At 33.9% G+C, this 25,325-nt stretch overlaps 1 protein-coding gene and 1 pseudogene across 1 annotated transcript; both read left to right on the top strand.

Annotated features, from left to right (window-relative positions):
* The first annotated feature begins 367 nt into the window (after positions 1-367).
* Positions 368-1,308, top strand: LOC134376488 (olfactory receptor 8K3-like; annotated as a pseudogene).
* A 2,661-nt stretch (positions 1,309-3,969) lies between these two features.
* LOC134376487 (olfactory receptor 5D13-like) lies at positions 3,970-14,071 on the top strand. The gene is made up of 2 exons (XM_063095016.1): positions 3,970-4,160; positions 13,117-14,071. Exons 1-2 carry the CDS (start codon positions 3,970-3,972, stop codon positions 14,069-14,071), a joined length of 1,146 nt encoding a protein of 381 aa, XP_062951086.1.
* Positions 14,072-25,325: the final 11,254 nt, after the last annotated feature.

The raw sequence follows: 25,325 nt of genomic DNA, 5'->3' as shown, positions 1-25,325 counted from the left end.
AGCAACCTTGGACTCTAACAGTTAGAAGCCAGTAGCACCCAGGCTCCAGTCGTGACCCCCAAAATGCCTGCAAACACTTTCAAATGTTTTTTGGAGGACAAGTCTTTCACAACTGAAAAACAACTGCATCTCTACCTCTGTCTGTGTTTCTTTGTCTATCATCATTGCTATGTCTGATTTTATCTATTTTTTAGGTATGTTTTCTTTGTGGGGGGTTGATGTATTTTAAGATACTCTAAATTGGAAATTTGAACATTTTTTTTATGTATACTAGTTCTGTATTCTGAAGCATTACCAGATGATATTATTTGAAAGCTATTGACTATGCTGATGTCTCTATCAAGAGTAGGTTTTCTGATACACCCGGATGGAAAAACACAACCTAACAGTGGTGAATGAATTCATTCTGATGGGCATCACTGATCGCCCTGAGCTGCAGGCTCCATTATTTGGGCTGTTCCTCATCATCTACATAATATCAGTGATCGGCATCTTGGGCATTATAATCCTCACCAAGGTGGACTCCAGGCTGAAAACCCCCATGTACTACTTTCTCAGGTATCTGGCTGTCTCTGATCTTGGTTATTCAACAACTGTAGGACCCAAAATGTTAGTAAATTTTGTTGTAGATCAGAATACAATCTCCTATCATCTCTGTGCCATGCAGGGAGCTTTCTACATCATTTTCATTGTAAGTGAACTTTATATTCTGTCAGCAATGTCCTACGACCGCTATGTGGCTATATATAACCCTCTGCTCTACACAGTCATCATGTCACAGAGAGTATGCCGGGTGCTGGTGGCAATACCCTATCTCTACAGCACGTTTCTTTCTCTTCTAGTTACAATAAAGATTTTTACTTCATCCTTTTGTGGGTACAATATCCTTCGTCATTTCTACTGTGACTGTATCCCCTTATTATCTTTGCTCTGCTCTAACACGCATGAGGTTGAATTGATAATTCTGGTCTTTTCAGCTTTTAATTCAATTTCATCCCTTTGTATAGTTGTGGTGTCTTACCTGCTCATCCTCATAGCCATTATCAGGATGAACTCTGCTGAATCCAGGCAAAAGGCCTTCTCCACCTGTGGATCCCACCTGACTGTGGTCATAGCATTCTATGGGACTTTGATATCCATGTATGTGCAGCCCAAGTCCAGTCACTCTTCTGACACTGATAAACTGGCTTCTGTATTTTACACCCTGGTTATACCCACGTTGAATCCTTTGATCTATAGCTTGAGGAACAAGGATGTAAAATATGCCCTACAAGAACATGGAAAAAATTATCCAATATTTTGTATTAAAGTTTACAATGTGATTTTGATAATTTATGTTATAAACATCAAACTTTACTCTGTCTGCATTTAGAAAGAATAGCAAGCAAAAATAGGTTCTACATATAATTAGAGATCACCTTCTACATACCAGTCACAAATCTACATGCTGAATAAACATTTATGAACATAACAGTTAAAGGATTTGCCTTCCATGATGGAGAGAGATAAATTACAAACATAAAAATTAAGGGAATGTTGTAGTGTAGTTGACTGGTTGAGCTGAGTATAGACCATAGGAGCAAGCAAGGAGAATGTGCATCTATGTGAGGGGAGGAAGAATAGTAGCTATAAAATGGAGTTAAAATGATTTTTGCATTATTCGCAATTATTACAATAAATTTCCTATGTCTACATGTGGTGTTTTATATATGAGTGTGCTTTGTGTCAACATATTCCTTCTATTTTAGTATTCATTGTCTTCTATGAGGTGTTTCAAAACTGAACTGGATTGTGGTAAAGGGAGGTCACTGTAGTGTGAATATTTGAGGATCAGGCATCTGAAATTGCTCAAATGTTCCCATTCCACACGGGGACATTACAGTGCTTCTTTTTTCTCATTGATGCTGTTGCTTTCACAGAGAAGCCATAGAGAGTCTATCATATTAAAATACCTGGCAGTTTAGCAACCCACAGGATGAATGCAACATCCAATTTTGTCTCAATCAGTTCATTTGTCCATGTCAGGGGATATACCAATTAAGATAAATTTCATTGGTGAAGCCAGTATGAAAAACAGTATGTAGGTTTCTCAAAGAAATTACAAATACAACAACCACATGACTCAGCAATCTCTCTGCTCTGTGCATACCCAAAGAATATGAAATCAGCAGCAGCTCACAGAGTCCTGTATTTATTCAAAATAATAAATATATTTATAAATTTAATAAATAAATAAATTTAATAAATTAAATTTTTCACATTATTCACATTAGACAAGACAGTGAAACAACCTGTGTCCATCAAATATGAACAAAAAAAATTCTTACATATGTACCTATATAAAAAATATTATTCAGCTTTTTAAAAATAAGGAAATTCTGCTATTTAAGACAACACAGAAGAACCAGAAGGACATAATGGTAACTGAAATAAGTAAGACACATGAATCTATGAAAAAAAAAAAAAAAAAGAAGAAGATATTGTAGAAGCAGAGAATAGAATAGTGGTTAACAGAAACTGGAGAAAGAAGACAAGTGGAGGGAGAGGCTGGCCAATAGGTACAAAATTACAATTAGATATGAGGAATTAGTTATGGTGTTCTATTGCACATGGATGACTGTGGTTAACAGTTAAGTTTTGATTATTACATAGGAGCTAGAGGATAGGCTTTTGAATATTTTAGCCACAAAGAAGTGATAAATACATGAGGGAATTGATACTTTAACTACCCTTACCCAATTAGTACACAACATATACATGTATAAAAATATCATATTGTACCCCATGAGTATAAACAATTATGATGTGGAAATTAAAATAAATACATAAATAAAACACATCATGCTCTCACTTGTATATGAAAAAAAATATATATATATATGAAAATAAGTTTGAATACATAGAAACAGAGAATAAAATAGTGATTACCAGGGATGGGGTTGGGGATCAGCAAGAAATAAAAAGATGTGGGTCACAGGGTAGGAAATTGCACTTGTGCAGGGTAAGTCTAAAGATTTAATGTACAACATAAGTAAATTAGTTATAATATTGTTTTACGTACTGGAAATTTACTAAGAATGTATATTTTAGGTGCTCTTCCCTCAGAAAATAAAAAGATTACCTAAGTGGGATGATTAATGTTAATTTACTTGATTATAGTGACCATTCCACTATGTATAGGTATACCAAATATGGTGTACACCGTAAATATATAGAATTTTTTAAAAAGATAAATTTCTTAAGGTTTGTAATAAAAAGTTTCAGAGTTTTACTTTTATTTTTTTCTGTACCTGATTTTAAAAAAATATATTATTGAAACATTATTGACTGTACACATCTGAGAAGTAGAGCATTGAATATCAATACCTATGTGCAATATGTGATGCTCCAATCAGGATAATTACTGTATTTATCATTGCACAATTTAATCATTTTGTGGTCCTTTACCAATTTCTTGCTACCTCCTCCTCCCCCTCCACTTTTCCGTCCTCAGCCATACCACCCTGACCTTGCCACAAATCTTTTTAATGAGGCTGGCTTCCCTCAAATTTGGTTCATGAGAGTGTTTCTTATATTTTGATTAGGACGATTTGTTTGACTGCACTGTTTTGATAAGTCTAATTGGAGAAAGCAAAAGGAGATAATCCCATGATTTGGACAATGCTATATTCTAATGAATTCATAAAATTATGTGTAGCAATTTATGTATTTGTCATGTTCTCTGGACATACTTCTACCAAAAATGTTTCCAAATTACCAACTTTTGGTATATTTTCATCATTTTTAACATTTATGAGACTTTGTTTACATCATAGAGAGAGGGAATAGTTTTCTTAGTGCATCATTAAGAAATAAAATTATTTGTGTAGCCAAGCCAGTTTGAAAAACTAATTCATTAGGCCCAGACTGTCCAAGTGCATGCTAACAAGAGAGGTATCCCCCCAGAGAGGCCCAAGGCCCGTGGAGACCATGCACCCCAAGGCGCAAGCGCACAACCAAGCAGGTAGGCCTCACTGCTGCTGGAGCCCATCCCTGGCCTGGCTGAGTGTGCGCCAACCAGAGAGGTGTCCCCAAGAGAGGCCTGAGAGTAGTGGCGACCACGTACCCAAGGTGCCAGTGGGCAACCAAGGAGACACTGAGGCATCCATGCTAAATTGGCAGTGCTACCAGGATCCTAGCCAGACAATAGTGCCAAACCATTAGACCATGAAATCCCTTGCCATGATGACTAAACATCAAAGGAAAGATACCAGAAATATGAAAAATCAAGAAAGTACACAACGAAAGGGTAATAACTCTCAAGCTCTAGATCCTATAGAAGAAGAAGCCCTTGAAATGTCTAACAAGGAATTTTGAGTGATAATTCTAAGGAAATTAATAAGATACAAGAAAACTGAACTAGAAAACACAGTGAAACAAGGAAAAGTATGTAGGACCTGAAAGAAGAAATGTACAAGGAAATCAATGCCCTCTAAAAGAATGTGTCAGAGCTTACCTAGCTGAAGAATTTATTCAATGAAATAAAAAACACAACAGAGTTTAACCAGTAGGCTTGCAGAGGCAGAAGAGAGAGTTTCTGACCTTGAAGATGGGCCATTTGAAACAACACAGGAATACAAAAAAAAAAAGGCAAAATATTAAAAACATTGAAAAAAATCTAAGAGAGATATCAGACAATCTTAAGTGCTCAAATATCTGAGTCATGGCTATTCCAGAAGGGGAGGAAAAAGGAGATTGCATTGAAAACACATTCAAATGAAATACTGGCAGAAAACTTTGCAGGTATAGGAAAAGACACAGATCTTCAGATTCAGGAAGCTCAATGATCCTCAAATGTATTCAACCCAAAAGACATGTTATAGTCAAACTGGAAATATTCTAACAAAAAGAGAGAATCTTAAAAGCTTCAAGAGAGAAGCATCAAGTCACCTATAAGGGAGCCCCAATCAGACTAAAATCAGACTTTTCATCACAAACCATAAAAGCCAGAAAAGAATGTGATGATATATTCAAAATACTAAGAGACAGATATTGCCAGCCAAGAATACTCGACCCCACAAGGCTATCCTTCTGAAATGAAGCACAAATAGTACATTTCTCAAACAGAAACTGTGGGAGTTCATTACCACACACCACCCTTACTAGAAATTATCAAGGGAGTACAGGGTTTGGTAACTGAAAAATAACTACCACTGACATAAAAACTCAAGAAAAATCAAAACCCACTAGTAAAATAAAAATGACAACAATGAAGAGAAAAAAGGAAGTTTATGTACAACCCAAGGAACCAACAAATACAGAATATAAACAGTAAATGAGAAAGAAAGCAACAAAAGACACTTAGGAAATCCAAACAAAACTCAATAAAATGCTAGGATTAAATCAACACTTTTCAATAACAACTCTTAATGGAAAGGGATTAAATTCCCCAGTCAAAAGACACAGACAGGCTGACTGGATTAAAAAGGAGGTCCCAACTATATGCTGTCTTCAAGAGACTCACCTCACCTATAAAGAATCACATAGACTAAGAGTGAAAGGATGGAAAAAGTTTTACCATGCAAACAGAAATGAAAAACGAGCTAGAGTAGCTATTCTTATATCTGATAAAATAGACTTTAAACTAAAAACCATATAAAAAGACAATGAGGGCCACTACATAATGATAAAAGAGTTCATCCATCAAGAAGAAATAACAGTCATAAATAATACACACCCAGTTTTGGAGCAGCCATATTTATAAAGCAAACTCTGGTAGACATAAAAAGAAAATAGACACTAATACCATAATAGCAGGGGACCTGAACACCCCACTATCATTATTGGACAGATCATCTAGACAAAGAATCAGCAGAGAAACACAAGATCTAAACAACAATCTAGACCAATTGGACTTGGCAGATATGTACAGAACATTCCATCCAACAACCTCAGAATATTCATTCTTCTCATCAGCACATGAATCATTCTCCAGGATAGATCACATGTTAGGTCACAAATCAAATCTTAACAAATTCAAAAAATTTGGAATTATCTAATGTACTTTTTCAGACCACAGTGGATTAAAATTAGAAATCAATAACAAATGAAATTCTGGAAACTATACAGACACATGGAAAATAAACAGCATTCTACTTAATGACATATGGGTCCAAGAAGAAATTAAACTGGAAATCAAAAAAATTTCTTGAAACTAATGAAGACAATGATATATCATACCAAAACCTGTGGGATATTACAAAAGCAGTATAAAGGGGTAAATTTATCACATTAAATGCTTACTTCAGAAGAATGGAAATATGGCAAGTAAAAAACCTAATACTTCACCAGAAAGAACTAGAAAAACAAGAACAATCCAAACCCAAAGACAGCAGATGGAAAGAAATCATTATGATTGGAGCAGAGCTTAATGAAATTGAAACCCAAAAAATGATACTGAAGATCAATGAGTCAAAAAGTTGGTTTTTTGAACAGGTAGATAAAACTGGCAAAATATTAGCACAGATAACTAAAAAAAGAAGAGAGAAGACCCAAATAACAAAAATTAGAAATGAAAAAGGTGAAATTACAACAGATAACTCTGAAACACAAGAAAATATTAGAGACTACTATCAATAACTATATGCCAACAAATTTGAAAATCTGGAGGAAATGGATAAATTTCTGGACACACACAAACTACCAAAACTCAGCCAAGATGATGTAGAAAATCTGAGTTGACCAATAACAATAAAAGAGATTGAAGCTGTTACCAGAAGGCTCCCAACAAAGAAAAGCCCAGGACCTGATAGGTTCACAGCAGAATTCTAACAAACATTTTGAGAGGAAATGACACCAATTCTCTACAAACTATTCCAAAAGATTGAAACAGAGGGTATTCTCCCAAACTCATTCTATGAAGCAAACACCCTGATACCAAAATCAGGTAAAGATACAACAAGAAAATAAAACTATAGGCCAATATCCTTAATGCATATAGATGCAAAAATCCTCAATAAAATACTAACTAACAGACTACAGGAACACATATGCAAAATTATACACCATGATAAAGTGGGATTCATCCCAGGGATGCAAGGTTGGTTCAACATAAGCAAATCAATAAATGTGATGCACCATATCAATAAAGTCAAACAGAATGACCATATGATCATCTCTGTACATACTGAAAAAGCATATGATAAAATTCAACACTCATTCATTAGAAAAACTCTCTACAAATTAGGCATAGATGGAAAGTACTTCAACATAATTAAAGCCATATATGATGAGCCCACTGCCAATATCACCTTAAATAGGGGAAAGCTTAAACTTTTCCCTTAAAACAGGAACTAGACAAGGATGTCCACTCTCATGACCTCTATGGAGTATAGTGTTGAAAGTACTAGTCAGAGAAATCACAGAAAAGAAGAAAATAAAGAGCACCCACATTGAAAAAGATGCAGTCAAACTGTCCCTGTTTGCAGATGACATGATCCTATATATCAAACAGTGTAAAGCCTCTACAAATAAAACTCTTGGCATTGATAAATGATTTCAGCAAAGTTGCAGGATACAAAATCAACACAAAATATCAGAAGTGTTTCTATTCTCCAATAGTGAACATAGAGAAAGAGAAATCTAGAAAGCTTGCCCATTTACAATAGTCACCAAAAAAAATAAAATACTTAGGAATAGAGTTAACAAAGGATGTGAAAAATCTCTACAATGAGAACTACAAACCACTGCTGAGCAAAATTAAAAAGACAACAAGAAGGTGGAAAGATATCCCATGCTCTTGGATTAGAAGAATCAACATGGTAAAAATGTCCATGCTACCCAAAATGATAAACAAATTCAATGCAATCCCCATCAAAATTCCAATGACATTTTTCTCAGAAATGGAAAAAACTATCCATAAATTTATATGGAATAACAAAAGACCATGCACAGTCAAATCAATTCTGAGCAAAAAAAAAATAAAGCTGGATGCATAACACTACCTGTTTTTAAGCTATACTACAAAGCTATAATAACCCAAACAACATGGTACTGGCATAAAAACAGACACACTGATCAACAGAATAGAATACAGAAATCAACCCACACACCTACAGCCATCTGATCTTTGACAAAGGCACCAAGCCGATACACTGGGGAAGAGACTGCCTCTTCAGGAAATGGTGTTGGGATAACTGGATATCCATATGCAGGAGAACAAAACAAGACACATACCTCTCACCATATGCTAAAATCCACTCAAAGTGGATTAAAAATTAAATATACACCCTGAAACCATAAAACTTCTTAAAGAAAACACAGGAGAAACACTTCAGGGAGTAGGACTGGGCACAGACTTCATGAATACAACCCCAAAAGCACATGCAACCAAAGGAAAAATACACAAATGGGATTATATCAAACTAAAAAGCTTCTGCACAAGAAAAGAAACAATTAACAGAGTTAAAAGACAAACAAGAAGGTGGGAGAAAATATTTGCAAAATATACATCTGACAAAGGATTAACATCCGGAATATACAAGGAACTGAAACAAGTTTTCAAGAAACAAACAAATGAAAAAAAAAAACAAAAAAAAAAAACAAGCAACCCAATTCAAAAATGGGCAAAAGAGCTAAATAGGCATTTCTCAAAGGAAGATATATGAATGGACAACAGACATATGAAAGAATGCTCAACATCATTCAGCGTTTGGGAAATGCAAATCAAAACCACACTGAGATACCATCTCACTCTAGTTAGGATGGCTAATATCCAAAAGACTGTGAATGAGAAATGCTGGCGAGGTTGTGGAGAAAAAGGAACTCTCATACACTGTTGATAGGACTGCAAAATGGTGCAGCCTCTATGGAAAATGGTATGGAGTTTCTTCAAACAAATGCAGATAGATCTACCTTACGACCCAGCTATCCCACTGCTGGGAATACCCCCAGAGGAATGGAAATCATCAAGTCGAAGATATACCTGTTCTCCAATGTTCATTGCAACACTCTTTACAACAGCTAAGAGTTGGAACGAGCCCAAATCTCCATCACCAGATGAGTGGATACAAAAAATATGGTATATCTACACGGTGGAATACTACTCTGCTATAATAAAGAATGAAATACTGCCATTTACAACAACATGGATGTCCTGGAGAAAATTATATTAAGTGAAACGAGTTAGCACAGAAAGAGAAATATCATATATTCTCACTTATTAGAGGGAGCTAAAATAAATAAATAAATACACAAATAAACTGGGGAGGGGTAGGGAAGAAGACACAACAATCACCATTCCTTGAAGTCGATATGACAAGTGAACAGATATGTGGTTGCTGGATTAGAGGGGCGATAAGGAGGTAGTTAGTTTTTTTAAAATTTTATTTTCTTTTGTCAATATACAATGTGGTTGATTATTGTAGCCCATTACCAAAACCTCCCGCCCTCTTTCCGCTTCCCCCTCCCTCCCAACAATCTCCTTTTTGTTTGCTTGTTGCATCAACTTCAAGGAATTGTAATTGTTGTGTATTCTTCCCCCTCCCCCACCCAGTTTATTTGTGTATTTATTTATTTATTTTTTAGCTCCCTCTAATAAGTGAGAACATATGATATTTCTCTTTCTGTGCCTGATTTATTTCACTTAATATACTTCTCTATGGCGATACATATTTAAAATAAAATCATGGAATTTAAGTTGATGATGAAATTATACCCCAATGTTTAGAAGACATTACATGCAACCAAAATATCACATGAGGCATTGTTTCTTCTAATTACTCAATTTGTGGCCTCCTCGGAAATACTTCAATTATATTCTCTAGGGATAACATCCCTAAGGACTTGGTGGCATATGTGTGTGACACCGTTTTATCCCAGGATTTAGATTTTGGTTTCCTTTTCTTTCTGTTCTGTCTGAGTTTATTTTGAAAAGATTAGGGGGAAAAAGTCATTTCCCTGAACATTCTTTAAAATATACTGTAGACTCCTGCTACTTTTGTTTAGGCTTGCTATTATAAACAAAACAAAACAAAACAAAAAGAGTGGAATTCTCAGCCGTAACTTTCCTGAAGTCTATTAATCTTCACAAAGAAGCTTTAGTAAATGAGTAAGTCAAATTCTTCTGCACTTAGGTGAGTAGATTTAATTCTTACTTTACTTCACTGTAGAAGGAAAATGAAATTTTCTAATAATCTTTGCAGGAAACAAACCCCTGTGCAAATCTAACTGTCATGATAACCACTTAGTTCTGATTACTAGAAATATTTGATTCCTTATCTTTCACCATATTTGTGGGTATTAAGTGCACTATATTACCAATAAATATTTTCATTTTTCATCACAGTCCTCTTCTCCTTCTTTTTATGTGCACAAACTTTAGTTTTAATAAGTAACAAGGGTTACGTGTTGTATTATTTGCAATTCCATGCATTATTCCTCAGATTAATTCTCAGAAAAAAAAAAAAGTTTTGAGGACAAGGTTTGTATTTTATAATTTTATATTTTCTATAATGCCTGTCACAGTGCTGAGCACATAGCAAGTACACAACAAGAAAGTCAGGATGGTGTCATTAGACAGGAAGGAAAGAGTATGCACAGCACCCTGAGCTCTAAGTTAAGTGAACATAGGTGACACCCTCTGGGGCTAAATGGGAGATTATGAGCTTTGGCCTCAAATCTGTTTGTACAAATTCAGAGTGCAAGAGATGGATTGAAAAGCCACACATGTGGAAAAGATCTGTGTGTAAGAGTGAGCTGAATGTATACCAGAAAATATATTTGTCTTTGATGGCGATGATTTCCTCTTCAACACTAGGCTGCTCAGATTTGTTAGAGAAGCCCTAGGGAAAGAATACAGACTTTGGAAAAAGCTTGGAAAAGTGAAACAGTGTGTTCTGTTATGGAATTTGCACTCAGTGAATTTTGTATTAAATTAAAAAGTACAGTCTGGAAACTAATAAATGTAGTATATAAAATCAAATGTATCAAATCAAAGGAATCTAAAGAATCCTACTCACCTAAGTGAAGAAGAAATTTTGCAGGGATACGGGAATGAATACCATTAATCTATCCATCTGTCTGTGTATCTATCTACCTATCTATCTATCTACCTATCTATCTATCTATCTATCTATCTATCTATCTATCTATCTATCTATCTATCTATCTATCTATCTATCTATCTATCTGTAGGAAACTTAAGTGCTGTTTATCAAGGATAAAATCATAACAACTCAGTGAAAACTATAGGGTGTTTAATTTCAGCTCATAATAAGATATAGAATTTGAAAAGAATTCTATGTGGAATGGGCTTTTGTCTATGCTTTGTGCCTTTTCTTTTTCCATTTTATGGGCACTGGGCTGTTCCAAAGTTTTCCCTGAGCCTCCAGGTTGGCTCCTTCATAGGTGCCGACTGTAACTGGGGTTGGTTGACTTATTTTTAATAATAACTGTAACAAAAAGCAGGGAGAGTTTTTTAAGTGATATGGTGATGTCTGAATGTTGATTTCTGGATTTATAACTGAACTAGAAGACCAAACTAATTTTAGTTATTTCTCTGAAGGTATTAATTCTGTTCTTTATAATTCAGATAAAGCAATGACATTCTAAAAGTTCCTATGTATCATAAATTCTTTAATTTTTTTGTTATTAGCATGAAAAAAGCAGTCATGACATGGTTCTGAGAATAATTAGATTAAAATGGCAGAAAAAGGACATTGAGGTATGTTGAAGGAACATAGGATGTTTAAAAATAAAATCCAATGCATCCTTTCCCCCCGCCACTAACTAATTTAGCATGCTTAGGTCTCCTGGAGTTTCACTACTGCTACTTTTTATGTAGGACTCAAGATGTGTCTCAGTGCATTGTGAATTTATAGTGTGGTCCTAATTTAGCAGGGAAGTCTAACTTCTTTAGTATTATTATGAGCTTTATCCCTATATGTGCAGATTAGATGATTAGAGTAATTCATTCACATACTCATAAATTCATTTATTCAGTAAATGTTATTGGATATCTACTATGTCCTAGTGTTGTATATTTGTCTTTGCAAATTTTATTTTATTGGGGAGCAGTGATAAAATGGTAAATAGTAAAAAATAAATAAAATATGTATTCTGTTACAGATGTTGCATAAAATTGATATTTTTCAGGGTTCATAGTTATCCATAATGACATAATTAATAGTATGACCACAGATATGAGGAATGAGTCAAGTGGAGATAAAATTGTTGGGAGAGATAAAGAAATTCAGAAATCAGGGCATTAGAAGTGTTTTTTATGTGTCTATGGAAACCAATTCAATGGAAAAAAAAAATCTCTAACCAAATAAAAACCAGTGTACTTCTTCTGGAAGCAAGCCTCATGTTTGTAGGTTTTTAGCTAGACTAAGTTGACCATCTGATGATGATGTGGTAGAAAGGTCTGCAGCATAATAAAAATGTTCTGGATATACTACTATTTAGTTTGTTTCCATCAGAAATTACCCTTAATACCTGATATTATAATACACCAAGAAGAAGTAAGACTATAATAATGTTCAGTAATTAGGCAAATGTGGTTTATCAAGTACATTATTATTTTATAGGACAGTTATACAATATGTGGAGAGAAATGTGTGACTGAGTATAAGAAGATTGTTGGAAAGAGAAATGCAGAAATAGCTACAGAAACAAAAATGAAAAAATGTAACTCTACTATTTTGCTTAGTGATTAATTTTCTTTTTTAAGATCAAAGTTCAAACAGTTTAATGGGTAAGGCAGGGAAGAAAGTATTTCCTCCAAGATAAGCATTTTCACTAAACTCAGGTTCGTGCAAAAAGTTATACTGGTCTTTCTCATGGAGACAGTTTCCTCTGATGATCTGAGTCTGATGTTTTGAAATACACTAGGACTGACCACATTATTGTTCTTTCCTTTTCAACTCCCTTCTTTTATTATTCCATTATTACACATATCATATTCACTTTATAATCATGACTAGTAAATTTTAACTTTTGAAATAATGTACTGGTGTAAATTAACACTATACTCTTTATGGATAGTCACTAAGCCTCTTCACATTTCCTTATTTTAATCTGCCTTCTGCAATTTTTTCTTCTCACTTCTCTGGATCAACTTTTCTTTTTTTGTCCTAGGAACCAAGAAAATCAGACTTCTGGATTCACCTTCATCTTCTTGGGCTTCTCAGAATATGCAGAACTCCAAGTGCCCCTCTTCCTGGTGCTCCTGGCCATCTTCATAGTCACTGTGATGGGGAACTTGGGCATGATCATAATCATTAAGATCAATCCCAAACTCCACAACCCCATGTACTTTTTCCTTAGCCACTTGTCCTTGGTTGATTTCTGTTACTCTACAGTAGTTACACCCAAACTGTTGGAGAACTTGGTTGTGGAAGACAGGACCATCTCCTTCACAGGATGCCTCATGCAATTCTTCTTTGCATGCATATTTGTGGTGACAGAAACTTTCATGTTGGCAGTGATGGCCTATGACCGATTTGTGACAGTTTGCAACCCCCTGCTCTACACAGTTGCTATGTCTCAGAAGCTTTGCTCCATGTTAGTGGCTGCATTGTACTGTTGGGGAACAGTCTGTTCCCTGACACTTACCTACTTTCTACTGGAATTGTCCCTCAGAGGAAATAATATCATAAATAACTTTGTGTGTGAGCATGCTGCCATTGTTGCTGTGTCCTGCTCTGACCCCTATGTTAGCCAGAAGATCATTTTAGTCTCTGCCACATTCAATGAAATAAGCAGCCTGATGATCATTCTTACTTCCTATGTTTTCATTTTTATCACTGTCATGAAGATGCATTCAACTGGGGGGGGGGGGGGGATGGGACGCCAGAAAGCCTTCTCCACATGTGCATCCCATCTAACTGCCATTACTATCTTCCATGGTACAATTCTTTTTCTCTATTGTGTTCCTAACTCCAAAAGTTCATGGCTCATGGTCAAGGTGGCCTCTGTCTTTTATACAGAGGTCATCCCCATGTTGAATCCCCTGCTCTATAGCCTCAGGAACAAGGAAGTGAAGGAAATGGTCAAAAAGTTAATCAATTACAAATTATTTTGTCACATATAATAAAGTCTATAAGATTTAGTTATTCATTTTTAAGAATATTGTTCAGACTAACCCAAAAGTTTTAGAATTTTTAACAATTTACATTCTTTTTTCAACAAGCAAAGCAGTGCATGCATTTAATTTTACCCCAATTAAGTGATTATTCAATACCTGTTACACTTAAATTTTAGTAAACTAGCTATAAAATAATAAATATCATAATAATTAAATGCCTGATCACTTAAGAAAATAAGCCCATTTGCAATTGTAACAAAATATAAATTCCTAAACTCATAGGTTTTCATGTAAAAATTTCTGAGTTAGTACATATTACCATTTGATTGCTAAAATAAATCTTCCATTCTTTTTCAAAAATAACTATTTTTGCATTTGTACACAAGGAGCATCTTACATTATAAGTACATGTAACACATATCTCTGCCCCCAAAGTCCAGAACATTGTTCGTTCAAATTACACTTTTTAAAATAAATTTATTTGATCATTTTGCTCAAGATATTAAAAAAATGAACATAACTACATGCTTCAGATATAACTATTTCTTAACCTGAATTTTTCACTCATGCCACTATTGGTTTATCTATGTAATATGTTGATGCATAACAAAATAACATATATTACAGTGATACATAACATTATGCCAGGTTTTTTTTTTTGTCAATTGTTTAGGCAGCTCTGCTGATATCATTTGCACCATCTTGTTTGATCTGATCTAGTCTGGTATGACTGGGGAACTCACCTGCAGTCTATAGATCTGCATAATGATTAGGTAGCTCTGCTCTGTGTGTCTATAATCTTCTTTGGACCATTGTGCTACCCAGAGCATTGTCTTTCAATGTCAATGGCTGACTCATCAGGGAGGGTGTGCAAACAAAAGATAGATCAAGCTCCATCTGTGTCATGTTTGTTAACATTCTATTATTCAGTGAAGAATACACAGATGAGCACAAAGTCAATAGTTGAGGAAGTACATCAACCTCTTATGGAACTGAAAAGTTACATGACAAAGAGCATAGATACAGAGAGGAATGAAGAAATGTGCCCAATATGTTAACATATCTAAGTTGAATAGTAAATTTTAGTTAATAGGAAAATATTCTTCTCTGTTCAAGATAAATATAACTGTCCTGGTGTCATGAAAGTTTCTTATAAGTTGATGGAGTATTTGGCTTAACTAAATGACTGTCTTTGCTGATTGTCACTTTCTGATCATGGTTGATGTCTCACCAGAAAGATAGTCTTAATAAATTTCCATGTATCTTGGTTCCAATACAAATGCAAATTGTGAACTATATTCCTGGCTTTGCCTGAATTGGAAGCTTTTATTTACAAATTTAAAAAAATGTAATTTTCTTTAATATAAAGTTTTACTACCAAACTATGTAACCTGATCTGCTTTTCTGATTTTTTTGCAATACATAGAAATATTTTCAACAAACTATAACATATAAATATAGGATTAAATCATTTATTTAACTTCTTACTCTCTGTCAACTAGAAGCCATACACACTCAACTAAATGTTCCAGTCAAGTGTCTTAATACGCTGAGTGTATGTTTCATTGAATTTAAAATCTTAACTTTATAAAACATTGATGGTAGGAAGTAGGTAAATTAGAATTTTGAAACTGTAATTAGCTTTCTGTTTATAGAGGAAAACAAAACAAAAAGCATAAAGAAAAAAATCTCTGAGTATCTGCAATTAGGTTGTTTTATTTTGGAAAATGTTTTTAAGTGAACATTTAATTGCACAAATATAATGCAGAGTTTCTTCAAGAACTTCAAAGTTATAGTTTTAAATTGTATATACACATTTTAAATGACAAAGTGAGTATCTGTTTGTTAATAGAAATGATTTCCTTGTGGGGTCTACAAAGGGACAGTGATGGACTATTCATTTCTAGGTATGAATTACATGATGTTTTTACTTTAAAGTCTTGGTGATGGTTTGGACAGATGGAGCTTTTTCGTTTTCTTTCTAAAGACCTGTGACAAGACCCTTAGTGAAAATGTTCAAAAGACTAAAGGGAGAATATGCAGAATTAATAGTCATGTAGTGGAGAAGTTATTATAAGTTAAATGTACATCACATTATGTAAAAATTAATTTTCATGTCATGTTTAGTAATGAAGTCTTTAAAAAATTTGGTAATGATGGACAGTGCCTTATGATATGAGGATTCCAGGGGTTGTAAATGATATTTTTTATTGCATAAGCATCCTTCCCTTCTGTTCATCACCTTAGAAAAAGATTTTCTTTATGGGGAAAAGAAGGAATTTAGATGGGCAGTAAGGAGAAGAAATCGGGTAGGTCCTACACGAACACTGTTTCCTTAATGCTGCTGCTCAGATACATAGTTCATTCAAGCTTAAAGATATTCTGTTGATGAAAGTTGTTGCGTTGAAGCAGAAAGATAAAGCCTAGCACAAAGTATACAAAAACATTTCTAAACTTGTGGATCAGGGAAAAGAAATATCTAGCAGTGATTTACTAGTTATATTTGGTATTTATTTCCCTTCTGCTATCACCAAAATGCCAGGAAATCTTTATAAAAATTATAGTCTTTTCTTCCATGTAAATGGCACATTAAAAAAGATATAATTCCTATCTTACATAAACTTAATCCAATAATAGAATAGGAAAGGAACAATTTCCACTTAATTTTATGAGGTCAGTAACACCAGACTGAAAAATCACACAATATCTTATAAGTGTACATGGATATTGCTTAAAAATAGCAAAACAAATTTATTGACATATAAAACAGTACATAGTACTATCATAGTACATCATGTATTCTACAAGTATTTAATCCAGAAATGCATGTTTAGTATATCATTTCTAATCCATCAATGTAACTCACCATATTGACAAAATAAAGTAAAAATACATATCCTCACCTCAGCAGATGTAGAGAAATAATTACTGAAATTAAACAACTATCTGTGATTAAAAAATGATCAGCAGACTGTGAACTAAGAGCAGAAAGCATAGTGTCAAAGGAAGGGATCTTACTTTCTATTTTTTTTTTTTTTTCTTTTTCCTTTTTTTGGAGAATGAACTATCGACAGCAGGTAAAACTTCAGCACTGGAAATTTAGCTACAGGAAGAAAAATCTCTTACGTGGATTTGAAACAATTACAGCAGAGACAAAGGCAGTGACGGAAAGTAGAAGCAAACTTGCTTTCCTTTTACTAGCTTTAATGTGTTTTATTCAGGTGAAATTTTCATAATACAAAAGTAAGTGTTTTAAAATGAAACATTCAGTGGCATTAATATTCACTGTGTTGTGAAATCAGCACCTCTGCCTAGTTCCAAACCATTTTTATCACTTCCAAAGAATATACCATACCCATTGGGCAGTTTTTCTCCAATTCCCCCTCCCAGAAGATTCTTTCACGTAGCACTTGTTTTGAGGTTCATCCGCATCGTAGCTTACATCAGTACTTTATTCCTTAGCTGGCTGAGTAATGTTACATGATAAGTGTATACCACAGTTACTTTTTCCACTTATTCACTGATGGACATTTGGGTTGTTTGCACTTTATGCTTATTGTAAATAGTGCTGCTATAAACATTTGTGTGCAAGTAACTGTTCGAGTACCTATTATCCATTTTATTCACTATATCTCCAGGAGTGTGTGTGAGTCAGGATTCACCAGAAAAACAGAATCAATAGTCAATAGGGGAAGTTCCAGTCTGAGACCAAAGGCCTGAAAACCAGAAGCACCAGTGGTTTAAATCCCAGTCCAAGGTCAGGAGAGCAAATTCTCACTTTCTCCACATTTTTGTTCTATTCAGGCCTTCAGGGGATTGGATGAGACCCACCCAGATTGGGGAGGGCAGTCTGTTTTACTCAGTCTACTCATTCAAATGCTGATCTCATCCAGAAACATCCTCGCAGACACACTAGAAATAATGTTTAGCCACATGTCTGGCCACCTCATGATCCAGTCAAGTTGACACCTAAAATTAACCATCACAGAGTGGAATTGCTGGATACCTGGAGTTAGCCAAACAATAAGGTCTGAGGGCACAAAACTCAAGACTATTCTTACTTCTTAGACAAATAGCAGAAAACACCCTTCGGTCCACTAATTTTCTAGAAGGATTCAAACAGCTATGTACTGAGATCTGTAATACACACAATTATGGTTTATTACAGGGTAAGGCTACACAAATAAATTACCCAAAGAAGAGACACATGGGACACAGTATAGGAGGTATTTAAAAGAGAAACATCAGCTCTACTCAGGACACTTTATTACACTGACATTAATGTGTGACAATATACACGGATTATTACTGGACAGAAAAGCTCACCCAAGCCTCCATGTTCACTTAAAAAAAATAATGTTATTGCAAATGGCAGCATCTCCTTTTGTTTTATTTTTGAACTGAAACATAATTGATTGTACATATCTGTGCAATATGTGATGCTCAAACCAGGATAATTAGTATATTCAACCTTACCCTTTATTATTATTTTTTATGGCCCTTTTCCAATTCCTTGCTAACCCTTCTCCCCACCCTACATGCTCAGTTTTTATTTGCCCTCTATTGTGTAGGCATGATTGAGTGATTGGTTGTTCACATATTTCATCTCAGCCTTCGGGATGACTGATACCCTATGACCAAAAGTGACCACCCTAAATCACATGATTGATTTTTCTGGCATGGAAAGCCCCCACCATAAGATTGTGGATGTTCAGCCCTACCTTAAGATGTGGTGCGGGCAGCCCCTTCCCTAAGCAGACACTACTATCAGATTAGATGTAAATTCCCTACCAGACTGAGAGCAAAACCTAGACTTCTCTTCATGCAGGGCCAAATTCTTTACTACACACTGGGTCAAACAGTAATTCTCTGCTTATCTAATAAAGAACCATCAAACTGTTTTCCACTGTGTCTGAATTCTGTGGATTTAATTGTGCCCCCCAAAGCCCATGTATGAGAAACTTAGCCCCCCACTGTGACTTTGTTAAGAGGGTGGGAAATCCTATTATAGTAATTAGAAGGTGGGGCCTTGAAGAGGTGATTACTATTACACTACTGTCACTATTATTATTACTATAAATTTTCTGTTAGGACCATGCCCTGAGAAATGGATTAATCCACTGATTGTTTAATGGTGATCATGGGCATAGTTCTGTTTGCTGTAAGAAGAAAGCTTGTGAGAGTCTTTCTCTCTCTCTCTCTCTCTCTCTCTCTCTCTCTCTCTCTCTCTCTCTCTCTGCTTCCACCGTCTGCCAGGTGACACTGGCTTTGCTGTGAAGAGTCACTATCCATCAACAAGGCTCTCAGCACATATGTTAATTGTACTTTGGACTTCCCAGACTCTGAAACTGTAAGCAATAAATACTGTTTATAAATTTAACTGTTTCACGTATTTTTTTTAAAAGCAACAGAAATGGACTAACATACTGAATCATTTTAGATTCTTATCGATGATGTATGAAGGTTTCAATTTTTCCACATACTTCCTAATATTGCTGTTACCCATTTTTTAAAATAATATTCACTCCAGTTGTGTTACACTATGTCTCATTGTAGTTTTAATTTACATTTTGCTAAAAGCTAAATATGTTGAGCATCTTTTCATATGCTTGTTGGACGTCTTCATTTCTTTGGAGATATGCCTATGTAAGTTGTTTGTACATTTTTAACTGGTTTGTTTGATTTTTGTTGAGTTTTAAGAGTCCTACAAATGAGTGTATTGTGGATACCAGACTCTTCAAATATGCAATTTGAAAATCTTCTCTTGTTATCTGTTGGCTATCTTTTCACTTACTTGATAAAGTTTTCTGGGGCACAATAGTTCTTAATCTTGATGAAGTCCAATTTATCTATTTTCTTCTTTTGTTGCTTGGGCTTCTGGTGTCATATATAAGAATCAATTGACAAACCCAAGGCCATGAAGATTTACTACTACATTTTTCTTTAATGAATTTTTATTATATTTTTGCTCTTACATTTAGATCACTGTTCCATTTTGGGTTAATTTTTGTATGTGGTGTGAGGTTGGGGTTTAGTCTCATTCATTCACATGTGAATATTATTTGCCACCTATGAATACAGATAGTTTTACTTCTTTTCAATTTGGATGTCTTTTATTTCTTTTTCTAGACTAATTATTTGACTAGGACTTCTAGCACAAAGAGACTAACAGTGGTAAAAGCTGCTATGAAAGCTGTGACCTTGTCCTATTCCTTATCCTGGAAGGTAAATTTCAGTCTTTAGACATTTTGCATACTATCTGTGGGTTTTTCATGTGTGGCCTTCATTAGACCGAGAAAGTTCACTTCTACTTTTAGTTTTTTGAGTGAATTTATCATGAAAGAGTGCTTGATTTTGTGAAATGCTTTTTCTGTGTTAATTAAGATGGTCATGTGCTTTTATTCTCTTTTTTTATTAATATGTTTTGCACTAATTTATTTGCTTATGTTGAACCACCCTTGAATCCCTGGGAAAATTTCACTAGGTCATGTCATATAATCCTTTTAATCTACCATTGAATTCAATTTTCTAGTGTTTTGCTAAGGAATTTTGTGTCTGTATTTATATGCAATATTGGCTAGTAGTGTTTTTTCTTGTGTTGTCTTTGTCTGGCCTTGATATCAGTGTAATGACAAACTTATAAAATGAGTTAGGATGTATTCCTTCTTATTTTATTTTTTGGAAAACTTGCTGCTATTTGTTTACATGTTTGGTAGCATTTATCAGTGAAGCCATTTGGTCCTGGACTTTTTATTTTGGAGAAGAATTTGATTACTTATTTCATCTCTTTATGTGTAATAGGTTTGTTCAGATTTTATGTTTTTTATTGAGAAAGTTTAGAACATTTATGCCCTTACAGAATTTTTTTTTCTATTTCATCTAGGAAAATGAATTTGTTGTGCAACTGTTAACAGTATTCTCTTATAGTTTTTTTTTTTTTTCCTTTAAGTTTGGTAGTGATATTCCCACTTTATTATTTGCTTTATTTTATTTTGTCATCTCTATTATTATCTTGTCAGTCTATCTAAAGGTTAGCTTATTTTGTTGCTCTTTTAACAAGAGCAACATGGATTCTATTCTTTTTATTCTCTATTTTGTTGATCGTCTTCTTAATTTTTCTTATTTTCTTCCTCTTTTAGTTTGGGTATGAACACTGCTTCATTGATTTTTGTCTTCTTATTGTTTTGTTACTTTGGGCACAAATCTTGCACATATTTGTCATATTTATCCATAAGTACTGAATATTTTTGAAGTTGCACATTAAATGATAAATTTTAATATAAATTCTGATACTTTGTTGCTAATAAGTAAAAGTAAAATTTATTTTTTCTAACTATTTTGTGTCCTGAAACCTTGCTAACTTTACTTTTGTGCTTTAGTAAGTTTATTGTAGATTCTATAGGGTTTCTTCATACATGATTATGTTGTCTGGATAAATTCTATTTATTTCTGTGCCTTATTGCATTTTTTACTACTTCCAGTACAATGAGAATTCAGTCTTTTACAAATAAGTATGATGTTAGTAGTTTCATATATACTGATTATCAGATTGGGGAAGTTTTCTTTTATAACTCAATTGAACATAAGGCAGATATGACCATTCTCATTATAATTATTAAACATTTTACTGGTTGTCATAGCCAATTCAATTAAGGAAGAATAATTTTAAAAATATACCATTTAAGAAATAAAAGTTAAAATTGTTTTTTATTACTGTTATTGTTTGTGCACAATATTTAAAGATATCTGAAAAAACACCAGGATTTAGATATTTAAAATTAATTATATTTCAATATACAGTAATTGCCACAAATTTTCCAATGATTTCAAATAGAAACAAAATGAAATAATTAGAAGTTAACAAACAAAATATTAGGAACAAAATTAGCAAATCTTGTCAAGACCTTATAGTAAAAACTGCAAAACACTGTTGAGAGAAATTGAATAAGAACTAAGTAAGGGGAGAGATATGTCATGTTGACTGAGCGAAAGATGCACTATTATTAAGATGTCTATTTTCCCCAAATTTTTCTGTAGATTTAATACAATCCCAATCAAAACTCCAAGCTTTTCAAAGAAATTGACCAGTTCATTCAAAAATATGTATAGAAATGCAAAGTAAATGAAATATTCAAATACATTTTTAAAAGAACATGATTGGAAGAATTGAAGATTCACTATAAAGCAAAAGGAAACAAGCCAGTGTTGTTTTTACACAAAGGTAATTGAAAATAAAGTAGAGTAGAATAGAATAGAATAGAATAGCATGAAATGAAATAGAATAGGATAGAATAAAATAGAATAGACCCCAGATATAATCTAGACATGTATTACTAATTGCGTTTTGAAAATGTACCTGAGAAAACTGGATAATTGAATGGGGGAAAATAACCTTTTATTTTACTTTACTTTATCCAAAAATAATTGACTATTTATTACAGATTTAATTAAGCATAGAAACTTGAAACACCAAAGCCTCTGGGGGCGGGGGGGGGGAATAGTAGACTATCTACATGACAATGAGCAAGTGCAACTTTATTTAAAAAAAATATATATATACTTGACATGAAACGATACCATTTAAAAAATGCCAAATGCTGACAAGAATGCAAAGAAATGGAATCTGTCATACATTCCTGGTGGGACTATAAATAGTACCGACATACATGCTGGAAAATAATTTGGCAGATTTTATAAAATTAAATGTCTGCTCACCAAACAACCAGCAATTGCAATCCTTGGGCATAAGAGAAATGCAAATTTATGTTCTACAAAATCCTTACACAAATGTTATTAGCTGCTTCATTTGTATGAGTGGTCTTGAAAACGCTTTTGAAAAAAAAATGAAATTAAAAGGTAAAAATAAAAATATCGATTTTTTTTCTCAACACAAGCTTCATCAAGTTTGAGTGATGAACTTGAACCACTAAGTATCAGCCACTAAGTCCATCCTAAAGAACTGAGGGTCTGGGAATTTACCTAAGTCAATGCAGTCCTTTTTACATTCTTAACTAAAGAAAATGGGTGACTTTTAAACATTTTTTAAGATTAGGAAACAAAAAGATCAGAAGGAGCCAAATTAGGGCCATAAGGTGAATTTTCCCATTGAAACTCTCACAAAATTGCCCTTGTTTGATGAGAGGAATGAGCAGGAACATTGTGGTGGAGGAAGAATTCCTGGTGAACCCTTTTCTGTTATAGCTTTGATTAACTTTCTCCAAACAATCTCATAATAAGCAGATATTATCATTTTTTGTTTTTATCTGTCTCTCCATCCATTATCTATCTATCTATCTACCTGTCTACCTACCTATCATTTATGCTTATTTGTATGCATTTATTAGCCAACTGTACTTGTTAAAGGATATAGTAAAACGATTGACAAAATAAGGAAAGCTGGAATTACTATCTTGGTATAATTTTTTAAAAAGTTTTATGTTTCATTGTGAAACACAAATTCATGTGAATTTCCTTTATCAAATTAAGAAACTTCTAATAATACCACATACTGAAGGATGAAAACAAGTTAGTACCACATACACAGATCATTCCTTAACCAAAACTTGCATAGAATTTTGAACAAAATTTGGAGCATTGGAATTTAGAATTGTGACATCACAATAAATGGCATGAATAATTTAAAGCTAGAAGTTTTTGCAGAAATGCTCTTGTGCCCACATGGGCTTCAGCTGTCTTTGTCCTGTAGTTTTGGCTTACATACAATACTGAGATTTGTAAATAGAAGTATATCAATATCTGTGTAGAATGTGGGATGATCAAGTCAAGGTAATTAGCATAGTCATCATTATAAAACATAATCATTTATTTGTGTTGAGGACATTCTATATCCTCTCTTCTAGTCACTTGATAACATGAAGTAAATTAATGTTAATTATAGGTGTCTAGCTTGACTGTACATCAATAAAACCTACTTTTCCTAACTAACTGTTTTGTGTCCGTTAACTAATTTCTTGCTAACTCCCCTTTCTTTCTCCCCTTTTCCCACCTCTAGTAACCACAGTTCTGTTCTCTCCTTCTGCAAGATCAACGTATTATTATGACTGCTCTCTCTCTCTCTCTCTCTCTCTCTCTCTCTCTCTCTCTCTCTCTCTTTCCACTTATGAGTGAGGACATACAATATTTCTCTTTTCGTGCTTGGCTTATTTCACATAATATAATTATCTCCAGGCTCATCCATGTTGCTGCAAATGGCAGAATTTTGTTCTTTTATATGGTTGTGTAGTATTCCATTGTGTATGTATCCACGTTCTCTTTAGCCACTTGTCCAATGACATGTGCATTTACATTGGTTCCATATCTTTGCTGTTGTAAATAGAGCTGTGATGAAAATGGGAGTGCAAGTATTCCTTTGAAATGATGATTTCCATCCCTTTAGGTATATACCCAGTGATGGAATTGCAGGATTGTATGGTAGTTCTATCTGCAGTTGTTTGAGAAACTGCCATAATGTTTTCCATAATGGCTGTACTAATTTATAGTCCCACCAACAGTGTAGGAGTGTTCTCCTTTCTCCACATCCTCACTAGCATTTGTTATTCTCTGTCTTTTTGATAATAGCCAGTCTAATTTGGGTGAGATTATATCCCAATGTGGTTTTAATTTGCATTTCCCTGATGATTAGTGATGTTGAGCATTTTTTCATGTACCTATTGACCTTTGGATGTATTCTTTTGAGAAACATCTATTTAGCTCCCTTGCCTGTCTTCTAATCAGATTTTTTTCTTGGATTTTAAATGTATTTTAAGGTATTTTCAGTGATTTAATCTCCAATTTGACTTCAAATCATATACCAAATGAAACGTGTTGACGTGGGTCCGCCATAGAAATTTCCAAGCAGATGTTATTTTTTGCTAACCACCTTTTATTAAAAATAGATAACACGTGTAAATATCAACTTTAATTAGCTGTTTAACTTTAGCCTAACAATTTGTGTACGTGTTCTAATACTAGCTGCACAGAATTTCCAATCCTTTTGAATGATTTTTGTAATTTTTAAATTTTCAAATGCCACTACATATGAGCATGCTTCAAGATTTTATGATCAGTGACCAATGTGGTAATATTTTATTGAGTCATTACTTGACACCACTTTTTTTCTTCCCTGGTTCATGCCCTACAGGAATAGATGCAGTAATCACATTAGATGTATTTAAAATATCACTGCTACAACCTATATGGCTATACTGAAGAGTATAACTGGATCTACTACACAATCCTGTTATCTAACATATCCCCATTC

Source organism: Cynocephalus volans, chromosome 4, assembly GCF_027409185.1.
Source record: "Cynocephalus volans isolate mCynVol1 chromosome 4, mCynVol1.pri, whole genome shotgun sequence".
Lineage (NCBI taxonomy): Eukaryota > Metazoa > Chordata > Mammalia > Dermoptera > Cynocephalidae > Cynocephalus > Cynocephalus volans.
The sequence above is the reverse complement of the archived record's forward strand: the minus strand, read 5'-3'. Positions and strand labels throughout refer to the sequence as shown.